Source organism: Phyllostomus discolor, chromosome 4 (assembly GCF_004126475.2).
Source record: "Phyllostomus discolor isolate MPI-MPIP mPhyDis1 chromosome 4, mPhyDis1.pri.v3, whole genome shotgun sequence".
In the NCBI taxonomy this organism is placed as follows: domain Eukaryota; kingdom Metazoa; phylum Chordata; class Mammalia; order Chiroptera; family Phyllostomidae; genus Phyllostomus; species Phyllostomus discolor.
This window is the reverse complement of record NC_040906.2, coordinates 14,976,111-15,001,875: the sequence shown is the minus strand read 5'-3', so window position 1 is coordinate 15,001,875 and position 25,765 is coordinate 14,976,111. Positions and strand designations below refer to the sequence as shown.

Here is a 25,765-nt window from a genome sequence, read left to right as displayed (position 1 = left end):
TGGTGCCCAGAAACTAGTACTGAATTATGGAGTATTCCTGAAGAACAGAGAGATTATGTCCCAGTTTAGGTTTTTATTTCTAGTCTATACAATACATATTATAACAAATGAGTAGTTTATATAAAAACCAAATACTTACCTGCTGTCCTATTCTCTTCTGACTGTTTCAAACTGAGCTGTTTCTCTCTACTGCTGGTTAAATACTTTCTGGAGGGCTCTGTCATAGCCTTGTTGTTCCTAAAGTTAATAATTTAATTCAATATAGATGTGTAAAGACATAGTACTTCAATTTTATTTATTTTTAATTCAATCTTTATTATATTGTCCCCCATTACCATTTAGTCCCCTTACACTCTCCTCCCCTCTGCAATAACCACACTATTGTCAATGTCCATGAGTCCTTTTTCTTTTTTGCTCAATCCCTCTAACCCTTTACCTCCCCCACACCCTGTCACTGTCATTCCTGCTCTCCACCTATAAGTCTGCCCCCATTTTCCTTGTTAGTTCAATTGTTCATTAGATTCCGCATATGAATGAAATCATCATGGAATTTATCTTTCTTTGACTGGCTTATTTCACTTAGCATAATGTTCTCTGTAGTTCTTAATTTTAAATAGCTATTATTAAAAATTTTACATTTCAAGTGCTGAATTCATGGATTTGTTTGGAAGTTAGACTACAAAGTTTTAAAAGCCTCAAGAGGATCCCTGGCTGGCGTAGCTCAGTGGATTGAGCGCGGGCTGGGAGCCAAAGTGTCCCAGGTTCGATTCCCAGCCAGGGTACATTCTTGGGTTGCAGGCCATAACCCCCAGCAACCGCACATTGATGTTTCTCTCTCTCTCTCTCTCTCTCCCTCCCTCCCTTCCCTCTCTAAAATGAATGAATAAAATCTTAAAAAAAAAAAAAAAAGCCTCAAGAGGTCACAGACTTAAGCAAATGAAAACCATAAAAATAAGTTTTCATTAACAACTCAAAAGTCAATCCAATCTATAAACCCCTAGTAATTAAGCAAAAATGAAGGAGTATTTTATTTTTATAAAGGTCAAACCAGAGACAAGAAGATTATATAGATTTTCTTCATTAAAAGCAAGAGGAGATGAAATGACTTGGCTACTAAAAGACCTAAATAAGCAATTAAAAAGGTATTCAAGCTTGATACTAAATATGTTTAAAAAGTAAAACAAAACCAAAATATTCTTGTGAAATACTATTTACTAAATGTCAACATCACTTAAATTCTACTGATTAAGCTATTTAAAATTTGCCCTGGATGGTGTGGCTCAGGGGATTGAGTGTTGGCCTATGAATCAAAAGGTCATTGGTTCAATTCCCAGTCAGGGCACATGCCTGGGTCGCAGGCTGGGGACATGCAAGAGGCAACCAATTGATGTTTCTCCCCCTCCCTTCCCTTCGCTCTGAAAATAAAGAAATAAAATCTTTAAAAAACAAACTATTTTAAGTCCATGAACATACAATTTAAGCCCGATTTCCCACACTAGTATTCCTAAATATCTCAACCTGTATAAATAGAGCAGGTCCATTCAGATACATGCTCATGTTTTGATTAAAACTGCTTATTTTAGAAGAACCATCATGAATAAAGCCTGTAGCAGACAGATTATATGCTCAATCCAAATTCCCTGTGATCTAATTTTTATATCCCCTCTTTCACACCAATTTAGGTATGTTTTCAACATCAGTACCCAGGACTATTCCTATTAATATTCTTTTATTTCCTTAATGCAGCGGTCCCCAACCTTTTTGGCACAAGGGACCAGTTTCATGGAAGACAATTTTTCCACAGACATGGGAGGTAGGGAAAGGTGGTGGAGCTTAGGTGGTCACCTTCTGCCGTGCAGCCTGGTTCCTAACAGGCCCCAGTATGGTACCAGTCGGTGATCCAGGGAAGTTAGGGACCCCTGCCTTAAGGGATAGTCTGAGATCACACTAATGCTTCATATCTTGTATTTCACTGTCTTGCTCACCCCATTCCCTTCCTGATATATATATCCCCTGGAGTATATGCCCTTAATAAATAACTTGTACACTAATCTCCATTTCAGGGTCTGCTTTCTGGAGAACTTGATTTACAAGAGCTGGTACTAGGAAGCACATCCGAAGGATAGGATTCTGGAATTGGATTACTTGTTTGTTAATGGCAACAGAAATCCACTGCTGATGATAACACCTCCGTGTTACGCACAGCGTATCTGTACTGAATTGGGATGGGACAGAGTAGAAGAGAATATGGCTTATGCATATTTCTAGCATTGGAGAAATGTGGTAGACTGCATGATGAATCTTTCTGGAGCTATAGGAATGTTCTAAAACTGGATTACGGTGACGACTGCACAACTCCATAAATTTACCAAAAATCACTGAATTGTACATTTAAAACAAGTTTTATGGTGTATATAAAATATAACTTGATAAAGTTGTTAAAAAATGCCCCAAATTATTCCAGAACAGCACAAGCATGAAGCAGACTACGAAAGCTGCATGGGCCCAAAGAACAGTTTCCACGACCTTCAGCTACGGCCTTGAAAGATAACAAAGGAAACCTACCCAAGGACAAAGCTGGGAGTCACAGGAGTACAATGAACAAGAGTTCCTCCCAGAGGAGAAAACAGAGACTGCTACATGGGCTAATCAAGAATGTACTACTCCCCTGCCTTCACAATTTCTACCTAGCAAGATTATGTTGCTACAGATCAGTGACTCCTCCAGTTTCTTATTCTTTTCTTTTCTAAGTGTAAATTTTTATTGTGGATATCCTGTGCCTACTCCAGCAATGTACAGGCATACCTCATTTTATTATGCTTCTCAGATATTGCTTTTTTTTTTTTTTAACAAATTGAAGGCAAGATCCTCTGACAGCAAAAAGATTATAAGCCACTAAAAACTCAGATAATGGTTAGCACTTTTTACCACTTTTTAGCAATAAGGTATTTTTAATTAGGATATATATATAAAATGCTATTGTACACTCACTATAATACAACCAAGAAACGAAAAAAATCGTGTAATTTTATTGAAATATTTCCTTTACTTGTAGATATGCCTGTATAATATGTGTATGAAATTTGAAAGTAGGGAATGCAGATTAACTTGCCTTTTTGTTTTTGGGTACCAGACCATAAGGTTCATGGTCCAAAAAAGCACACCTGGACCCTATGTAGAGGACTGCGCATCACCTAGAGATCCTGGAGCTGGATACAAGAACTAAATGAGACTTGGAAGCTGTCTCCTTTAGGGTGAATGGTAAGAATGTTCTCTATATATGGGAAAGTAATGAACAGGGGCATTTCTGTGGCTAGAGGGTTAAACTACAGCAGCCTGTTAGTTGTCTCCAAATAACCATGGTACCCTTCAGCTATTATAAAATTTGGGCTGGGAATATTTACCAGACTTTCTTACAACTTGATGTAACCATATAACAAGTTCTGGTCAATGTGATATACATACAAGTGGTGTGGCCCTAGCTAGGTAGTTCAGTTGGTTAGAATGTTGTCCCAATACTCCAAGTTTGCAAGTTCAATCTCTGATCAGGGCACATATAGGACGTAACCAATGAACACATAAGCAAGTGGAACAAATTGATGTTTCTCTCTCTCCCCGATATCAATAAAAAAATTTTTTTAAAAAGCTGTGTGCACAAATGTACAATTTCCAGCCTAAAAGAAAGCAGTATGCTTTCCCTTTGCTCCTTCTTTCCCAGTAGGAATGCAGACATGAGAGTGAAGGCTGAAGCAGCTATCTTGGTTCACAAAATGGAACCTACTTATTAAGGAGGGTGGATCAACAAGATAAAAGGAATCTGAGTCCATGGTGATTGTAGCTTCAGATACCACACCAGTCCCATTACCTACGCATAGTTTTACATCTATTACAGCAGCAAAACCAAGATCCCAATTAGTAATATAAAGTTTCTTCAGCTTTTCCCCAATTCTTTTATGGTGACCTTCTTAACCCTGAATACCAATTAACTTGACTATCAACTGATTTTTGTTAAGGTGTTAATTGAGGTACTAACTATAACTGAGTAATAAGTTTTCTCCCCCTAGGGAAAAAAATATAAAAATAAAAATAAAAAAAGACCCTCCCACAAGGAAGAAGAAAATGTGAGCTGGTGATGGTCCTGTTGCAGGTGTACACCCTTTTGTTCAACCCAGAAAACAGCTCTAAAAGACTGATGCTCCATGCCTAGAGTCACAGTTTACATCCTTTTAACCCTAAGCTCACTTTTCACATGAATAAGGTAAAGAAATTTTTCTAGGTAAAGGAAGAGGTTAAGAAGGGGTTTACACTAAAAGAATGGACAGCAAGAAATACTTAAGAGTTTTTCAGCTCTATTCTTCCTCTAAGTGCTGCAGATTTTTAAAAAAGCTACAATGGGGAAAGTGCAATGAAATGATCAAAGTAATAGCACTGGCCAAATCCTTTACTGAGCCTACAATCTACTATCACCAAAATGTTTTTCATCTGCTCTTCTCTCTTTGACCTTTCCATAAATTGAATAATCTTCCCTAGTGGTTGTAATTACCAATATAAGAAACACTGAACTAGGGCCTTAAAGGTTCTTAAAGCAACTTACGATGATGAATCATTTTCCTTAGGGTAATCTTCATTCAACTCTGAGCCAGATAGCATTCTTTTCCTCTTTTCAGTTCTATAGAGAAGAGAAAAAAAAAATGTTAAAAAGCCATAATTCATACCATTAAAAAGTATAAACCAACACACTCAAGGATAGAAACTGTTGAGTACTGCTATCTAATTCTCTACATCATAGTTACATTAATATACTGTATATCCGCATGCTCAATACATGTCATTGACATAAACCACATAGGACAAATACTAATTATCTGTCAAAAATTCACTCTATACTTTCTTATTCTAACACACTTTACTCACTGGACAATCTCCTTCTTTTTCTCAAATTATGGTCTTTCCAAAAAGCCTAAAAGATATTTACAAACAGGTACAGCTAATGACTAAGAAAGAAAAAGAAAAAGAAAAAGAAAAAGAAAAACAAAAACATCTTTCATACCTATTTTCTAATAGCCCTGATCTAAGAGGTGTTGATGTAGATGTCAAAGAGGGAATCGTCCGGGGGACAGTTATTCCATTTCCTGCTGTCGTCTTAATTGATCCTCTCCCTGGATTACCAAGAACTTTTCGAAATGGAGTATCATCTTTAGTTTCTAAACTTCCTCTTTTTGAAGAGGCCTGTAAGAAAGTTTGAGATAGAAAATCGTCAAATTAATTGGCATACTTTTAGACCAGTGATTTTTGAGGACATTTAAAAACATACCAACAAGCCCTGGCTGGCGTAGCTCAGTGGATTGAGTACAGGCTGCAAACCAAAGCATCGCAGGTTCGATTCCCAGTCAGGGCACATGACTGGGTTGCAGGCCATGACCCCCAGCAACCGCACATTGATGTTTCTCTCTCTTTCTCCCTCCCTTCCCTCTCTAAAAATAAATAAAATCTTAAAAAAAAAAAAGATAACTACAGACCCATCTCCAGAGATTCTAACCTAATTGATATGGGATGAAGTCCATTCTTCATCATTTTTTTTGAAGCATTTTAGGTGATTCTAATATATGGTCAGTGTCACAAACTGAGTAACACTTTTTTTCTCTGTAGTGTTCCTGTAAACTTAAATATTCCACAGCATACCTAGAGGCCAAAGGGAATTTGCTGTGAATTACTAATTTACAAAAAAAAAGGTTCACATACACAAGACATGCTTCTAGTGACCAGAGTGAAAAATACATCTTTAGAGAAAAAAATCCAACTATAATTATGATAAATTCAAGTGATGTGTGTTATGTGTCACTGAGTAGTCTCCAACTCCTGGTGACCCTATCGATAAGTGACATCCACAATGTCCTATCCTCAACTGCTCTGCTCAGCTTCTGTAGGTAGACAAATGCTTACGACTACTTTTATGGTGTCAATCCATCTCATTTTTTATCTTCCTCTCTTCCTGTTGCCTTCTATTTTTCTCAGTATTACTGTCTTAAAATGACATAGATGTGACAGAAAGGAGCAACAATGACATTTGGTCATCAACAACTTAAATGCCAAGTCACATGTACCTCAAAGGGGTTCCAGTTTGGAGGAATGAAACAAATATATGTAATGATAAGGGGAATGAGAGTGAGATGGAGATCACTGGCAGAAGCTGAATCAAAAAGTCTACTATCCAAAAGACACAGCAAGAACATTGAGAGAAAACAGCAATTAGAAAATATAGGATGGGGCAAAAGTAGGTTTACAGTTGTTTGTATGGAAAATAATACAATAAGACAAGAATACAAAAGAATTATATTAATATAATTAATAAACAACAACACAAGAGTATGTATTTCACATACAGCTGTGTATCTCCTATTATCACACTGTGTATTAGTTGGGAAATAATGCTTTTGACCAGCATTCTGCCAGACAAGTTTCATAACTTACTATGAAGAGCTATGAAAGGTATTTCTAATAACTTTCTACAATATTGCAATCTTAGGAAAGAAAAATTTCTGAGGTCATCTTAACTGAACAATTTTAAAAAGTAATATTTACTTTCAAATGGGTGATACATTTTCAAGGTTCAAAAATTAAAGTACTATTATAAAAACCATATACTGAGAAGTCTCATTATCACCTCAATGCCACCCACCCCAGTTCTTCCACTTCCCATTCTCCTACCACTTATAAACCAATACTTATACTTACTATGTCTCATACCTTCTATTCTCTTGTCTTCTTTCTTTTTTATTTAATGCTAGTCACAAACCACAAAATTCATTCTATAATCCCAGTAACGGGAATCATTATTTATAAAGTTATTTTGGGTTGACCAAAAAGTCTGTTTAGTTTTTTCCATAAAATAAAAAGACATGTTTTTCATTTTCACTAATAACTTTACTGATATGGATATTCTGAGTATGTTGGCTATTTCCAGCGTGGTATAACATTGACTGCTTTTGATTAATGTCTCAATTCAATCACTATCAACTTCAGCTGGTCTACCTGACTTTGAAGCATTATCCACTAAGAAATCTCCAAAATAAAACTTTGCCAACTACTTTTAAAAAAATGTATTTATTCATTTTTAGAGAGAGGGAAAGAGAGAAAGAGAAAGAGAAAGAGAGAGAAAGAGAAAGAGAAAGAGAAAGAGAGGGAGAGGGAGAGGGAGAGGGAGAGGGAGAGAAACATCAGTGTGTGGTTGCTTCTCACATGCCTCATACTGGGGACCTGGCCCGCAACCCAGGCACGTGCCCTGACCGAGAATCGAACTGGTGACCCTTTGGTTCCCAGCTAGCACTGAATCCACTGAGCTACACCAGCCAGGGCTGCCAACTACTTTTGATATGTTCAGTCAGTCACAGCACCTTTTCCATACACTGTACTGATCTTTTTTTGCATTTAAGTTGCATTTTTACCTTTCTTGAAATAATAAAGCATAATATACAAAAAATGTGTATTTTCTTCCATATGCAATATTAAAATAGCTACATAGTAATTCACCGATTTTGTTGTTTTTCAAATGCATGCTGATATGACAGCTGTCACAATACAATCTAATAAAATTGTTTTGAATGAAGTTAAAGACAGCTAAGCACTACTAGAGCCATTTTATGGAAAAAAAAACACACAAATTTTTGGGTGAACCCAATACTTACACATTTAAATATTCCAACAGTTTAAATTTCTACCTATAAATGGATGAATCTCAAAGTAATTATGTTCAGTGAAAAAGCCAGACAGAAAATATTACACACTGATCCCATTTATAAAAACTCTAGAATATGCAAATTAATCTACAGTGACATAAAATAAATCAGCTTGGCTTAGGGAAAAAAGCCAGAGAGGGAGAGAATTACAATTTACTGAAAGTCAATTATACTTCAACTAAAATGTTAAAAAAAAAACCCATCCTATAAAAAAAATAAATAAATAAAATCTAATCCATTGCTTATCCCAGTAAACGGACTAGGTAATCACCTCTCTGCACAGCAGAATGAAATTCATCAGTTTTCAAGTTTCTCTTTATCCCTGGTTTCCCTTTGTAAAATAAATTAAGAGACACAGGACAGCTTAACTGCAATAGTGCACAGCAAGTCTCATGGCTGGCTGAAAATAACTTATGAAAGAAAAACTACTTGAAAAGCAAACAGAAGACTTCAACAAGAGTCTGGTATCTTACTGTGTAGGGACAAAGTTCACCAACGTAGAACAGACACAAAGGGCATCACAGAAGTAGTAGCAGCAAACACTGACTCATTGGGTAGTTAGTATGTGGTACCACGGACTAAGAACTTCACATGCATTATCTCACAGCAGCCATTAAAACATTATTGCTGTCTCAATTTTAAAGGTGGGTACTAAGACTCAGAATACTTAAGGAACTTCTCCAGTGACCCACAGCTAGTGTCAGCACCAAGTCTCAACCCCACACTTAACTCCAAAGGTATGCTTTAAACACCATACTGCAGTTCATAATGATGACCATGAGACATCGAGCAAAGGTTAAATTGTGTTAAGTAAAACAGTATGTAAGAAGTGAAGAAATGAAACAAATTTTAGAAAGACTTCTATAAAAATAGCTAAATAGATTGATACAACTAAAATGGTAAATTTCAGGTATGTGGAAAATACCCTTGTGACAATGCCAGAATTACTAGGCATTACAGTCTAAATTCTACTTCTTGCAATTACCTCACAGAATGTCTATCATTATCATTTTTTTAAAAGCTAGGAAGATTCAAATGAACATACCTGATTGTCTGAGTAAGAAAGCTGCCTGTTGGTTTCCTTCTGTGAGGTCCTGCTGCCCAGAATAGCTCCAAAACTACCAGACCCTTGAGAAGGTTTCATGGCTAGTGCAAACACAAACAAACAAAAAACCCCAAGTCACTTATTTTAATAGGGATTTGTCAACATGATTATATAATATTGAAGAAATAAAACAAGCACTTATTAGCCAATTCTTTCTGAATAAAAAAGTACATCTGCTCTAAATAGTAATTAAAATTTAGAGCTAGGAGTCTCAAGCAAAAACTTAAATAACATGCAAATATTGGGAACATGTAATAGAAGAAGAAAATTTTAAATGCAAAATAAAAATGCTTGAAATTCTATGTCAATACTTGGTAATTAACACTACAGAAAAGTTAGTCAAATTATCTATGGCATGAACACTGACACTGGATGCCAAGAAAACAAGGCAGACCCGTGACAAATATATTTCCAACATGAATGCTCTAAAACATCCTCTGTAAGTTCACCATGCAGAATACATGGGTTCTATTCCAAAGAAATCAATGCTAGTTTAACAAACATGCAAGATATGGTATAAACATGAATTTGTAAAATACTTTTTTATACTTTAGTCAATTCCCACTAATGATAATTGGGAATGTTTTAATTTTTAAAAATTGCTGAACATCCTTTCACATCTCTTACACTAATGGTACAATTTTAGTAGAATAAATTCCTTGGACTAAGAATTGCTGTTAAAGGATTCTCTGGTTAGGACTTCCAATACTATGCTGAATAGAAGTGGTGAGAAAGGACATCCTTGCCTTGTTCCTGACTCTGGAAGAAAATCTTTTAGTTTTTCACCACTATGATGTTAGTTGTGGGCTTTCATATACAGCATTTATAGTGTTGAGGTAGTTTATTCCTAGTTCATGAGTATACTTTATCCTGAAAGGGTGCTCAATCTTATCAAATGCTTTTTCTTCACCGAGATGATCACAGGGTTTTTGTCCTTCATATTTTTAGTTGGCGTATTACATTGATTGAATTTTTCATATCTTCAACCATCCTTGCATTACAGAAATAAGTTCCACTTGGTCTTGTAATCCTTTTAACATGCTGTTGAATTTGGTCTGCTAGTATTTTGATGAGGATTTTTGCATAAATATTCACCAAGGATACTGGTCTGGAGTTTAGTAATATTTTTTTATAACTGCTAATGTCAGACCTTGGGACAATTAGTGCTCACCTGCATTAAGTCTGTTTTGATGCACTGCATCTAGAAACAATCTCATTTCCTCTGCATCCTTACTTGGTACTTTGTCAATAGACAAGAAGCTGTTATCTTGTAGCGTTAACATTAAGCGGCTTTGTTTTGCTCCACTGGGTCGAAGCACCACGTTTTTAATGTTGTGACTTAGCTGATCAACACAAAAGAAAAAAGATCTTATCATTGAAAACATATGATAATGAAGTACATAATGTTATATAATGAATATTAAATTTTATAAACTTTATAAAAAGTAACTTTGTAAGTTACATTTCTTACTCTTAACCACATTTTCCCCCAACCAAAAATAGTTCCCATTTCTTGACACATGTAAATTGAAGATTTCACTTTTAGGAATGGCAAATGTATAGTGTTAACATTTATTTTACATTGTAATCCTAGCAGTCTTGTTTTTATGGTAGTGAATTACATATTTTCAGGTATAGTTATAAAGTTTTAGAAACCAGTGAGTTAATGGCTATACCATCACCAGTCCAGATGGCTATACCATCACCAGTTTAGAAAGCCATAGTGCATTAGAGGCTCTTTTTCTTTTAGACAAAAGTTTGTAAAATATCTAGCAAATGGTTTAAGTAGCTTCAATGTAAACAGTACATATTAATTCAAACCATAATCCTCAAAAGAATTCCACCACTCAAACACACAATGAAATAAAACTTTATCAGTATTCAAACATCTGTTTTTCTTTTTTAACTAAGCACACTCATTTAGCTTTTATTCAATCACAAAGAACATAAGCACCCTGAAACTATGTTAGCTTACTTTTCCCATTCCCCAGAACTGGTTCAAACCTTGTCTTATATTTCTCCAGGTTCTGGATATGTACTATGAAGTGACAGCTTTTGTATTCTCTTGGCTGAATTTTTTCCAAGACTAAACTAATAAATCTTGCAGTTTATTATCTAAATAATTCCTGTCCATCAGGCATCCTTATTCTTTAACCCTCCCCCTCAGCAAGCATATACAAAGGTTTCTAAAGCTGCCTTTTGCTGAAGAAATACTCTTTGAACAGCGTAAAAAAGGAACAGCATTTCACAATTTTTAAAAAGATTTAATTTATTTATTTTTAGAAAGAGGGCAAAGGAGGAAGAAAGAGAGTGAAAAAAACATCAATGTGTGGTTGCCTCTCACATGCCCCCTACTGGGGACCTGGCCCACAACCCCGGCATGTGCCCTGACTGGGAACTGAAACCGGTGACCCTTTGGTTTGCAAGCTGGTGCTCAATCCTCTGACCCACACCAGCCAGAGCCTCATAAAATTTTTAATTATGTAAGAATGAAAACACAGTTTACCAGACTTAGTTTATATTTAAAATTTAAGTGACATATAGGCCTTAAGTTCATATCCTTGAGTAGAAATTCTATTATAACACAATAACTAGTTTCAGAATCTTTAACTCCACAATATAAAAGAATAATTTAGTATCAAAAGAGAAATAGATCACATAAACCCATTATTTCAGTCAATATATCATTTTTTAAAAATAAAAGCTAAACATAAGGAGAAACATTTGTTCATTAACAAAGTGAGAATAACCTTGAACTTGACTACTTCAATAACTGAAAAAACTATCTAGCACCGCAATTTTACTAACTACCCATATGGTGAGGTCTCCCAATCCTTTCTCTAAGTGCACACCTCTCTGCCGGTGCTGCAGTCTGTTCACCTAATACACACTGGACAGCAATATCCGAATGCCTGATAACCTCAAACAACTCATCTCTCCCAGTCCCCAATCTTCCCCTCTGCTCCCTATCACAAAGGACAATAAAGGGACTGCCATCTACTCAAAAACTTGAGAATCTCCCCCAGACACTTTTTTCTCTCCCCCTTCCCCTCAAATATAATGAGGTAAGCCTTCTTAAATCATTTCAAAACTATCCTTTCTTCCTCTAGTTTCTCTCACTGTCTTTTCCTTTGTTCAGGACTTTCATTCCTAATTTACACTACCACAATAACCTCCTATGTGTCCTTCTTTTCCCACTATCTCTTGAAATAAAGTCATCTGCTTAGCCCTCAAATAAAAATGAACTTAAGATTCTTGGCTCCTTAGAATCTAAGCTCCCCTTAGGTATGACAAATAAAATATTTTAAGATCTGGTTCCTATCCAGCTCTTCAGCCTCTATTTCTGCTACTCTCTAATGTTCATTTATTTTAAACTAATTTTCTGGTTCTCTGAGTGTTGATTCCCACTTGCACATGTCTGTCCATGTATAGAAATCATCTCCACCATGTTTGGCAAATTCCTATTTATCCTCTAAACCCTCGGAGCATAAATTACTTCCTTTATGTGTTACCCCAGTTATCTTTGAAATATATTTTTTATAATCAAAAAGTTTTCTTTAAAATTTTTTTAATTTTTAAAATATTCTATTAATTTTTATAGAGAGGGGAAATATGAGAGAAGAGAGAGAAACATGATGTGTAAGAGAAACAGCAAGTTGCCTCTCCCATGCCGCTAACTAGAGACCTATGGCCCAGGCATGTGCCCTGACTGGGCATAGGACCAGCAACCTTTTGGTCCACAGGCTAGTGCCCAATCCACTGAGCCACAATGGCCAGGGCTAAAATTTATTTTTAATATAATTTAGTACAGGTGTACAACATAGTGATTAGACATTTATACACCTTACTAAGGGATCACAACAGTAAGTCTAGTACCATCTGTACCTCCACAGTTATGAGACTATTATTGACTGACTATATTCCCTATGCTGTACTTTACATTCTGCGACTACTTTTCTAACTGGCAGTTTGTATTTCTTAAATCTCTTCATCTTTTTTTACCTATCCTTCTACCTCCTTCCCATATGGCAACCATCAGTATCTATAAGTTTTTCTGTTTTGCTTTGTTGATTCATTTATTTTTGTCTTTTTTAGATTACACATGTAAGTGAAATCAAATAGTATTTGTCTTTTCTTAACTTATTTTGCTTAATGTAATACCCTCTACATCCCAACCACGTTGTAGCAAATGGCAAGTTTCATTCTTTTCTATGGCTGAGTAACACTCTGTTGCACACATATGCACCACATCTCTCTGAAATATTTTTACAGCTGAGAATGTAGCTGATTTTAAGTTCAAGAAGAAAAGTGTCTCATTTAGCACTACATTTTATCACAGTATCCTCCACAAAAGCCTGTAGGTGTTTAATGAATGCTCAATGCAAACTGATTGAGAAGTGAGATGAGGGTGGAATCACAGGTAGAACCATTATGCTCTTAAACATCTATCTGCTTAAATATTTATATGCGTACTCAGTGCTAATTTGGGCTGAGGACTGAAAAACCGAATCTCTATTTGGAAAAATATCTTTCATTGAATGGGCACTTAGTAGACATATGTATGTCAGAAATCGCTATTGTTTCTATTACCCATGTCACCACTTCTAACCTATTTAAGAGTATCTCGCCCAGACTGGTGTAGCTCAGTGGGATGAGCATAGGCCTGCTCAATCCAAAGGGTCACTGGTTCGATTCCCAGTCAGGCCATATGCCTAGGATGCAGGCCAGGTCCCTAGTAGAGGGTGTGCAAGAGGCAACCACACATTAATATCTCTCCCCCTCTCTTTCTCTCTCCCTTCCCCTCAAAAACTAAATAAATAAAATCTTTTAAAAAATCTTTAGTGCTTACAGCTTGTTTTGAATTTATCTATTGGGTCTTCCTATTCTCACCGGTAGACCCGCCACACCCCCCAAAAATCTGATACACAAAATCATAAGCAATTTATTTTCATAGTTGAAAAGCAAAGACAAATGGAAATTTTACCTCCACTCAGGTTCTCACACATAAAGTTTTATATATTGTTCTTTAATAGAGTAATTTAGAATGAATATACTTTTGTGTAATTTAATTAACAAATGCAGAAATTTAGAGTGCAGAAAAATTTAAGTAAAACATGTTCTTAAACTCAACTCATATCAAGATGAGTTCTTAGCTGCACAAGATAAACAGTATAGAAGTGAAAATTAAATTACATATTTTTTGCAGTGATAAAATAATGGGATCTTCTAAAAGCTTACAATCAGAAGAAAAAAGGTATAAAGATGACCTTAAATAATCATCCTTAAATGGTCCATACCACCACTCTGGCAGAATTATTTAGAAAACAAACATTAGCCCTGGCTGGCATAGCTCAGTGGATTGAGCGCGGGCTGGGAACCAAAGTGTCCCAGGTTCGATTCCCAGCCAGGGTACATTCCTGGGTTGCAGGCCATAACCCCCAGCAACCGCACATTAATGTTTCTCTCTCTCTCTCTCTCTCTCTCTCTCTCTCCCTCCCTTCCCTCTCTAAAAATAAATAAAATCTTAAAAAAAAAAAAAAAAAAGCAAACATTATGATAACACTAAGAAGTCCTATTAAAACACCAAATTTGACAAATCTATCATATGTTAAAGAAGAAAAAAAAAGAACAGCTATAGTTATCCTAACGTGGTTTATAAAATAGCTTAGATAGTATCCAAACTCAGTTCCTCTCATCTCCCTCCCACCAGCTTTCTTCTCAATAATGATGACTACTTCCTCCTGCTCTTTATTATAGGTTATCTATAATGCTGCTGAATAACTTATAAAACATGAACATAGTAGTATCAGTGTCCTGGAAATAAAAAATAAGAAAAATTAATCCAGTAGGAAGGCTACCATGATAAAGGTTGTAATTAAAGATCTATTCCAAATTAAAATTTGGTAATACCTGAAATATCCTTGGAATTCCTCCAGTATTGTAGTGAACTACTAGGCTAACTTTATTCTCTTTTTCCACAATTTCAAAGGATCCTTCTTTCCATTTTGTAATCCCAGTCTGCATACTTCGAATTCTGATAGGACCATGTATCTTCAGAGGAGACATACTTTCTTTAAAAATAGTTTCTAGCCAAATTATAAAGCAAAAATATACCTTCACCTGACAGATTCTGAGAAAGAAAAATAAAATAAAAAGTTACAACTTATTGATTAAAAGTTTGAAAGAGAATATTTAATTAACTACTTTATATCCTTTTCTGCATTTCCATAAGTCATATTTTATTAAATATACTTAAAGGCCTTGATTAGCTGGATGGCACAGGTAAGAAAGACAACTAAAGCAGTCACTGATGTTGAGTGTATGAATCGTACCAACATTTAGTTCTTCCGTACACGTTCTCTTCTTTGCCATGCGTCCAGCACCTGCATCTATTATTGCCTAAATTTTGCATTTTGTACCATTAACAAATCATATGGCTGCCACTAAAAGCATGCCAAATGGGACTGCTGAAGATTCCATTCTCAATGTGACCTACTTTTACATTCCCTCATGAATGTTAAAGGGTCTCGAATTTCAAATATAAGTAAAAAAATTATCTTCAGTTAGCTGACTCCATTTCTTAGAATAGAGTTCCTCCCAAAATATCAAATCATATCACTAAGTAGTCTAAGCATATTCACATGTATATAGAAGACATTAAAAGAATCCAAAACTGTAAGAATAAGCAAATTAGTTTAACTTCTAGAATTAATTGAGAAAATTATATACTTTCTAGGGAAAACTAGCAATAAAACCTCTCTCCCTAAAAATTACCTATCATGTATGTTTAATATTACCGTTCCTGGCAAGATGCTTTACCAATTTTATATATGACAAATATTCCAATATCCCAAATGAACTTCTAACACTTAAAAATGGTTTACAACAATAGAAAGTCTAAGACTCTTCAAACTAACCTACCAAATGTCAACAAGTACAATTCTAGTAATATCACAATGCCACAAACTGTGTATCATATAATACCTCCATGTACCTTCCAGATACCTTTATGATGAACTGCAAATTGCATCATCACATACAATGTTAAAACAAATTTTATTGACATCCTCTTCAAATCTCTAAAAATACTGCCTCTAACACAGATTCTTGTTTATAATAACTTAAAAACCATTAAGTTTTGCATCTGCCAAAACAGTTTAACTAGAAAAGTTTTAAAAAGTAGTATACCAAGGAAAAACACACTAGATCTAGTTATTAGGAATCATTTCTGTCACTTACTAATTTGTTACTTATCTTTTTTAACCCTTAGTTTTCTCAATTGTAAAATAGGAATAGCAAATGCCAGTGTTACAGAATTAAATAACACACATTAGGCACTCAACAGACCCCAGCCTTAATATGAATGAAATTATTGTCCACTTTCTAAATTTATTCCTTGTCTGCAACACCTCTTTCACCAAAGATGCCAGATAAATAAGTTAACAGGGGGTTACCAATTCAATTGTCTGTAGGGGCCTGGAAGGCTACACAAGTGACTGAGGCCAGCAAAAAGATGAAAACTGTTATTCAAATTTAGCCAATTCTACAATGTGAAGACTGTATACCTAACATTGACAGATCATCTAATTAAAAAAAAAAAAGACATCTAAGTTTTGGGGTAAAACTGCTCATTTTTAATTATGAGCAATGAATTAAGTTATTTTTAAAAACTAAAAATCAAACAAAACTCACCTGTAGACAGGGTGCAGCCTGGGGACCACAGTTCAAGGTCTCTATATACTATACATCAAATAACTAGGAATAAAATTGAAAAAGAGATGTAAAAACATTTTGAATAGTCATATACACTGTAAGTCCTCTATTTCTATTCACTTATCTCATTCCAGGATTTTCTTATCTCAAACTCTTTTGAGTGCCCACAGTGGTCAGATTTAGACAGTTTAATTTACTGAGTATATAAATCCATCAAAGTATTGTAATAGAGTCCACTACTGTTTATAGCCAGTCTGTTAACATGATACTTTGCTAAAACCAGTAACTACAGAATTTTGGGTCAGCAATGTGTTTGTAATACATTTTTTTCCTGGCAATTAATAATTTGGTGCTTCATTGTTTCCTTGAGATTTTTTTTTCCATTCTGTCTTTTAACATTGCCAATAATATGTGGCCCCTTCCCATCCCAGTTGCCCATGCCAGAAACATGCAAGTTTTCTTTGCATCTGTTGATGATTAGTGGTATTGGATTGGAAATTGGAAGGTCAAGGTACAGTACTATCAATTCTACCTCCATATACCTTCCAGACATCTTTATAATGAACTGCAGATCAAATCACATCATTTTCCTCCTTAGTATTATTCAATGACTCCCCATTGCCTTAATAATAAGAGGATATTAACATGATATAAACCTCCTTCATGATCCAGATCCTCCTTATTTCTCTATCGCCAACAAGCTCTCCAAATCCAGCCATCTGAACTACTTATAATTCCCCTAAAAAAGCCACATGTTCTCATGCCTCTATACCTTTACACACACTGGTCAATGTCTACAGGATTTTTATGTACTTTCCCCATCCCCATAATTTCTCTTCCTGTCTATAAAATCAAGGCTTAACTTAGATGTTATCTTTTTTAGAAGCCCTTCGTAGGTACCTTTCACTTTTCTCTCACCCACAGCCACACTGAGACTGTTTAATGTTTCTTTATTCTCCCATTGTACCCTGTGCTTACTTCTAGTAGAGCATTTATCACATTGTATTATATAACTGTCTGTTTACCCTTTGTCTCTATCTAGACTCTGGTATTTAAAGACAGGGAATATGTTTAATCTTCACATCCCCATTAGGACAGCGGCTGACATACAAGAAACAAACTCACTATTCAAGAATAATGAATAATAACAAGAATAATGAACAAATCACTACTATCAATTTAACTCAGTTTGCTATTAAAATACACAACAGCAGATACTGGAACCAAAAATCCTTTATATACGGTCAATATAGGGCTTTATATACGGTCAATAGCTAACCTATCATTATGCAGTGTATTACATAACTCATCTTTTGAACACTTAAGTTTTTTCTGTGTGCATCTGAAGTTTTCCAATAAATGCACAGATGTTTCCATATCTTAAGATTCAGTGAGAGAAAAATCATTTATGAAGAACAAGAATTAATATACAATTACAGAATGCATTATTAAAACAAAAACATTAGTAAACTCGCCTAAACTGGAAATCATTATATTCATTGCTCAATAAAGAAATTCCGGGGACTTCCGGCAAGATGGAGGAATAGGTGGACGTACAGTACCTCCTCGCACAACCAAGATTAGAACAACAACAATTTACAGCCAGAATAACACTCAGAACTGACAGACAATTTATCTGAATGGAAGTCGGACAGCCAAGAAGTTAAAGTAGACCCGTTCATCCAGACTGGTAGGAGAGGACGAGCCGGGCGGGCGCGAGTTGGCGGTGCGCGGAGGTCAGGGAAAACTTGGTGCGAAATCGGTGCGACAGCCATCCAGCGCCCAAGAACGCAGCAGTGGACCCTGAGTACGCAAGCTGCAGCTGGCAGACCCAGTGAGGCGGCGATTGTGGACCAGGGCAGAGCTCGCAGCCCAGGATCCCAGAGAAGGGACTGAGATCCCAGGAGAATGGAACTACCGCCATTGTTTCCTCCCATCCCCACTCCCGCCCCTGCGCCCACATATAACGTCACAATCTAGCGACTGGGGTGCCCAGCCCCAGTGAACACCTAAGGCTCCACCCCCCACCATAACAAGAGCGACCAGACCAAAAAAAAAAAAAAAAAAGAGAGCTAACCTATCAGATGCACAGTTCAAAACACTGGTGATCAGGAAGCTCACGGAATTGGTTGATTTTGGGCGCAAATTAGATGAAAAGATGCAGGTTACCATAAAAGAGATGCAGGAAGATACACGGAGGAGAGCCAATAGTGATGGGAAGGAAACTGGGTCTCAAAACAATACAGTGGACCAGAAGGAAGATAGAATCAACCAAGCAGGAAAGCATGATGAAATAAGAATTCGAAAAAACGAGGAGAAGCTTAAGAGCATCCAGGACATCTTTAAACATTCCAACATCCGAATTATAGGGGTACCAGAAGGGGAAGGGGAAAAGCAACAAATTGAGCATGTATTTGAACAAATAATAAAGGAGAACTTCCCCAATCTGGCAAAAGAAATAGTCTTCCAAGAAATCCAGGAAGCTCAGAGAGCCCCAAAGAAGTTGGACCCAAGAAGAAACACACCCAGGCACATCATAATTACATTAGCCAAGGTAAAAATGAAGGAGAGAATCCTAGAAGCAGCAAGAGATAAGGGGACAGTCACCTACAAAGGAGCTCCCATCAGACTGTCAGCTGATTTCTCAAAAGAGACCTTACAGGCAAGAAGGGGCTGGAAAGAAATATTCCAAGTCATGAAAGACAAGGACCTACATCCCAGATTGCTCTATCCAGCAAAGCTCTCATTTACAATGGAAGGGCAGATAAAGTGCTTCTCAGATAAGGTCAAGTTAAAGGAATTCATCACCACCAAGCCCTTATTTTATGAAGTGCTAAAGGGACTTATCTAAGAAAAGAAGATAAAAAAAAAACATGTATAGTAAAAGGACAGCAAACTCACAATTATTAACCACCAGACCTAAAGCAAAACCAAAAGAAACTAAACAAACAACTAGAACAGGAACAGAACCACAGAAATGGAGGTCACATGGAGGGTTAGCAGCAGGGGGGTGGGAGGAGGAGAGAGGGGGAAAAGGTATAGAGAATAAGCAGCATAGAATGTAGGTTGAAGATAGATAAGGGGAGGGCAAGAATAGTACGGGAAATGTAGAAGCTAAAGAACTCAAGTATGACACATGGACATGAACTAAAGGGGAGAATGTGGGAGGAAGAGGGAGTTCAGGGTGGAGGGGAGAGAAGGGGGGAAATGAGACAACTGTAATAGCATAATCAATAAAATATATTTAAAAAAAAGAAATTCCATTTTAAGAATTTTGTCAAATTACCTCACCTTTTAAAAAATGTCATTATATGTCATGGTACCAAATTAAAAGGGAATAAAATAAAACCCCATTGTCTCAGTGTTTTCCTTACAGACCAAAAGTAAGTGAAGATGGTTGATCTTGAATTCCTCTAACAAAAATATACTTTTAAAAATTAGATTAACAAAAAAAAATTTTGAGGTAAAGAATTCGATATTCACTAGACTACATCAGAAATAACTTTACTGGTTACTTTTTTCTCTATATATTAATTTCTCTTGATACAATTCTCAAACATTTGATGCAGAGTTTTGATTAAGTATGTAAAATTTTACTCCAGATATTTAACATTTTCGTAACCCCTTTTAGCAACCTCTCTTTCTTCAAAGAAAAAAACAAAAACAAAACCCTGAAAGGTATACAACATAAAACTGGCAGAACCAATAAAATAAAACTTTCTCTTAATGCCCCAATTTAAATTTAGTCCATCACCTACTCTTGCACTACATGAATTAACTGTATCTATTTTTGTACATTCATCATATTTCCAGGGTTTTCCCTAATTAAGAGGCAAAAACTAAGTTTCTTTTTCAGTATTTAACACAGTAATCACTAAACTTTCTATGAACCTAGGACAAAGGCAAGGATTCTCCGAACTCTGTAATGCTAATTCACTATCAAAGTGATATTAGGAAGATAAAATATAATAAAAACTGATGAGATATTCCCCTTTCCTTAAATTTCTTCACAATTATTAAAATTAATGTTCAACTTTGAGCATTCTACAAAAACACAGTAACACTGCCAAAAGTTTTTCTATACTCTGGACAGGTATTTAGATGCTCATATTTTAGGTACTACTTTGAAAATACACTTATCCAGAAGGGCATTTTGTGGTAAAGAAAGCATGCTACAGCATAAAACTGTTACTACAAAATAGAAGAAAAGTGTCAATTCTTGCCAGTATGCATACTCTTGGAAACATATATCTAAAATAAAAACATTACTTACTTTTCAGTGACTTTTACTGAAAAACTATACGCAGTAACAATTCGCCTTTATTCTGATGCTTGTGCCAAAGGCAATGCAATCTTCTTAGGGAACTACTCATATTCTGCAGCTATCCCAGTTCTCCGGAAGCCATCAGCTCAACTAAAGAAAACATAAGTATGCCTTTTTAAAAGAATTCAATTCACAAAATTAAAATTATTTTTAAAAGTGATCATTTATACAACAAAGATTCACCTTTTCTTTATTTAAATACCACGTAAAACATAATGCTCAAGATACACACATGCATAAGAAATAGAACTTAAGGGATCTTTGTGCAAATTGAGGAATTCAGGAAGAGCTGCACCTTTATCAATCCGTGTCTTTGTTTATCCCTGCTACATTTTGAAACTAAGAAGGCAGTGAAAAAGAACACATCCTTTGTTGACTTCATAAACATTGTTACATAATGTTGTCTTATGTCTTAAAACACGACTTTCACAAAACTGTTACACATTTCAAAAGGTGGATAAACTTAGTTTTTACTTTTCTTTCAAAACTAACTTTATGGATTTGTTTCTCAAATTTAGGCACCTCTGAAATCTCTCACTGCCTTCTTGAAAGCTGTAACATCAACTTTAAACTCATTTGTTCACAGTAAAAATCATTATTGAGCCACTCCAGTTTGATAGCACTGTGGTAGGGATACAAATGTGAAAATTATCCAGTCCATGCCCTCAAGAGGCTCCCCAGACTTCCCTACACTGTCCTTCCACCATCATTCAGGATAAATAAATAAATTTCTAAAAAAAACCTTAGCATCAACTTTCACTTCACTCTCCTTTATCTAAAAGCCAGTCTTTTCATAACTACTACCCTAATTCAGAAACATCACTTTGCCACCATTCCTATCTAATATTTATTACTCAACATAAACTAAGCACAGTGCTAAGCACCATACGTGTATTTGTTTTCACAAAAATCCTAAAGGACAAGTATTTTATTATCTCTATTTATAGATGAGGAAACTGGGGCTTAGAGAGATCAGGTAATTCATCCATGGTTACAGAGTCAGTAAGAGACAAAACTTGAACACCAGAACCTGTTTTTAACTACCACCATATTGCATCCTCATCAATGAAAGTGGTTGTGGTAACCATTTTCCAGTCTCCTCATTTCTTCCATCCAATGAATCCTTTACCCTTTCTAAAAATCTACTACTTTTATCTCTTACCAAAGTATGCACTAGCTGTCTTCTTAACTTTCTCCCTAACGGAGGGGGAGAGAGACAGGCAGGCCTGTCCTATCTTCTTTTGTACTCCTGCAACATAACAGGTACTTTGTTAAGTGCTAAATAGTTGCCATTGATGGGAGGGACATAGTTGCCATTGCTCCTTCCATTGATGTTCCTCCCAAACATTTTTTAAGTTTCATTTTATTGTGTTAAGAATACATAAGACCTACTCTCTCAACAAATTTTAAGTGTGTAATACAGTATTGTCAACTACAGATACAATGCTGTACAGCGTATCTCTAGAACTTACTCACCTTAACTGACACTTTCTCCCATTTTTAACAGTGCATCACTACCTATAAAATAAATCCAAATGCCCGTTTTACATTCATATGCTTCCTATGTTTTATTTTCTACTTCTCAACGAAAATCTTGTTTCACACAAAAATTACTAAATTTTAATATTTTCTTCCACATCCACCACCAAAAATTTACTTAAATGACATTTTCCCTTATTTATGGGAACATCATCCTCACTGGTCTCACAGTTTAACCTGTTGTTAAATATATGAACCACTGCTCTGATTTCTAAGGGCTTTCTTTCCTAAAAAGATCAATAAAACAAATGCACAGAGATAAAATTAGTGTTGTGGCTGAAAAACAGAAGTTGACCTAAATAAGTTTATCTCCAATTCAAACAATCTAAAAGCTGAGTGGTTTTATGCCATAAGCATGTAAAGTCAACCAAAGCCAGGAAAACCCTTTGTTTTTCTTCTTGTGTCCTTTGATTTGTCTGCAGAGTGAATATTCAAATGACAAGAATATCATTAAGTTGGTGCTTCCAAAAGACATGATGGTTCTTATAGCAAGCTCCAGCTTATTTATTCACTTAACAAATTTTTAAGAAATAAACATGAAAAAGTTACTAGCTTATATCCTGGTAGGTGACAGACTTTAATCACACAAGTAAATATATAGTTACAAGTTGTAAAAAATGATATAAAACGCAGAGCGTGATAAGCGATTATAATTCTGTACCTGATTTAAGACTTGGGAGTTAGAGGTTAGAAAGCATCAAGAGAAGGTTTCTCTGAGGAAGTACCACTTAAGCTGAAAACTGAAGAGTGAGTTATCTGAAGGATGGTCATGCTGGAGCAATCCAGGCAAATAGAACAAAATGTGCAAAGGCCCTGTGACAGAAAATAACTTGGTGTGACTGAAATGAACAGCAGTGTGACTGGAGTTTGGAGACGGAAAAAGGAGGATGGTGCAAGATGAAGCTAGTAAAGCAGGAAAAGAATCAGGTAACGCAGAATCTTCTAGACCATTGCAAAGACTTTGAATTTTACCCTAAATGTAATAAACACTCAATGATGGGATATCCACTGAAGGGTTTTAAGCAGAGAAATGACATGTAACGGTTGAATGGACAAGTGATGTGGTTTGTTTCGGTTTGGGGAGAACAGCGAAAGGAGCAAGAATGACAGAAAACAGGGCAACCAGATAGGAAAGTACTAAAGTGATTTGGCTATAACAACAATTACAATAACAATTAATCCTTACTAGCTATTTACTGTGTGTGATGCGCTTACAACGGTTACCTTATTTAATCCTCTTAATAATCCAATAAGGTGATGTTTGTTCCCATTTTACAGATGAGAATACCGGCTACCAGTAACATTAAGTCCAGGTGAATGAGGATTGTGGCTTGAACTAGAAAAGTGATACTGAGGATGTAGAGAAATAGATTCAAGACATATACTGGAAATAAAATAAATAGAAGTTGAAGAGGGTATAAACACATGGGATGAGGGAGAAGAATGGCCTTCCGGTGTCTAGCCTATGTTAGTGTGGATAAAAGGATATATCACTTAATGAAGTGAGGTAATGGAGAAGAAAGAAGGTGGGTATGGAAAGATTAAGACTTTGGCTTTTAGACATGTTATATTTGAAATTTGTAAAAAAAAATAATTAAGCTGAGATGTCAAGCAAACAGCACCTGTTTAGATCTTAAATTGAAAACAAAGGGAACAGGATGGAAATAAAAACTCTTAAGTCATCAATATATAGGTGGAATTTAAAGCTTAGGGCATAAGGGGAAAAATAAAAAGAGAACAGAACCTGGGACCAAACCCGGATATTCACTTTTACCCCATCGTACTCTCGTGTGATCATTGACTACTTTGATTTCACCGGGCTTCGGTCCTCATTCAACTTTTACCTTTCAGCAAAATCCAACCCTACTGATTACCTCACCTCTTTCACAAGACTTGCATTCCTCCATCCAGTTACTAAATGCCAAGAATCCCTCAGTGCTCCATCTTAGGTCCCCTTGTTGTCCGGCACTGTAACTCTGTTTAGGCAATTCATCCACATCCATAGCTTTGATTACCATCAATGCAACGTGGTAGAGGACATAAATACATGTATCTGTATGTCCGGCCTAGAACTCTCCTCTGAGCCCCAACTCTTTATGGCCAACTGCCTAGTCGACATCTTCTCTTTTTAAAATTAAAAAAAAAAATTATTGATTTGAGAGAGAGAGGAAGGGGGAGAAGGGAGAGAGAGAGAGAGAAACATCTATTTGTTCTTCTACTTATTTGTGTATTCACTGGTTGTTTCTTTTGTGTGTCCTGACCGGAGATCGAACCCGAAACCTTAGCGTATGCAGATGATGCTCTAACCAACTGAGCGAAGCGGCCAGGGCCTGGACGCCCTGTCTTAAATATTTCTTGGTCCAGTTAGATATTTCCGAGATACTGTCACCCAGAAATGGACATTTACACCGAGCCCCATTTTTTGAAAGAATTCTCTCAAAACCACCACGGGCCAACTCTCCAGAAACACAGGACTTTGTCATCAAGTATCATTTCCTTTCGTGGACCGGTAACTAAAACAGGTAAAAACTTGACAACCTGACCCGAAGGCTAGAGACGGGGAGCAACCAAATGCACGACAAAAATACAACTCACACCTTCTACTGAGATGGTTAGGAGAGAAAAGAAAGTGAAGAATGTCAAGAGCGTGGAAGAGTACTCTGTCCAAGGCCTGATGGATGTGCGGCAACCTAAGTTCCCTTTAGAGACAGCAGACCTTGTTAAGGGGCGAGTGGCGGTCGGCGACGGCCCCCAGCGAAACGCGGCAGGTTCGGGTCGCGGCTAGAGAGCGAGTGGCAGCCTAGACTAGGTCAAAGAAGGAAAGCCTAGGGGAAGACCCAAGCGCACTGCCGGTGGGGCCAGGGGAGCGCCAAGGGGACGAGGGCTGGGCTGAACAGCAGCGGCGAACTCCAGAAGAGTGAACGCCGAGTGGGCGGACCGCACGGGTCAGGGGGGAGGGGGCCTGAGGAAAACGGCTCCGTCCAGAAGCTCGCCGGGCCCGTCTTACCTGTGTTTGCGAGTCCGGAGCCCCGACAAGCCTGCTGGAACACGGAGTCCGCGTGGAAGGGGAGGAGAGGGGGCTAACGAAGGAAGAGACTCCGAACACGAAGAGGAACAGCTCACTCCCCCGAATCAGGGTGAGCGGCTGATGGCGGGAACTGTGACCACACGCAAACACGCAACGCACGCACGCACCCTCGACGCGACCAAACGAGGCGCGTGCGCGCAAGCCTACAAACTCCGCCCTTCCACGCCCTCGCTCCGCCCCAGCACCGAGTGAGGTCTCGCGGAGGCGGCCCCGCCCCATCTGACGGTACTACGCATGCGCATTTTCCACTTCACGCATTT

At 36.8% G+C, this 25,765-nt stretch overlaps 1 protein-coding gene across 6 annotated transcripts in view; it reads right to left on the bottom strand.

Moving 5' to 3' along the window:
* The window catches only part of USP37 (ubiquitin specific peptidase 37), an 82,351-nt gene extending 56,722 nt beyond the window's left edge, over positions 1-25,629 (bottom strand). The window contains exons 1-10 of one of the 6 annotated variants that reach the window (XM_036022857.1): positions 25,425-25,628; positions 23,079-23,230; positions 20,828-20,968; positions 16,534-16,596; positions 14,752-14,971; positions 10,013-10,184; positions 8,782-8,882; positions 5,051-5,229; positions 4,595-4,669; positions 140-237 (exon numbers count right to left, since the gene is read on the bottom strand). In XM_036022857.1, coding sequence (XP_035878750.1) covers positions 140-237; positions 4,595-4,669; positions 5,051-5,229; positions 8,782-8,882; positions 10,013-10,184; positions 14,752-14,907 — 781 coding nt within the window. In that variant the 5' untranslated portion in view covers positions 14,908-14,971; positions 16,534-16,596; positions 20,828-20,968; positions 23,079-23,230; positions 25,425-25,628. Of the gene's footprint in view, positions 1-139; positions 238-4,594; positions 4,670-5,050; positions 5,230-8,781; positions 8,883-10,012; positions 10,185-14,751; positions 14,972-16,533; positions 16,597-20,827; positions 20,969-23,078; positions 23,231-25,014; positions 25,200-25,424 lie in introns of those variants that run through there. The other 5 variants (XM_028509220.2, XM_036022860.1, XM_036022856.1 and 2 more) reach the window with 5 other exon arrangements.
* Between the last annotated feature and the right edge of the window lie 136 nt (positions 25,630-25,765).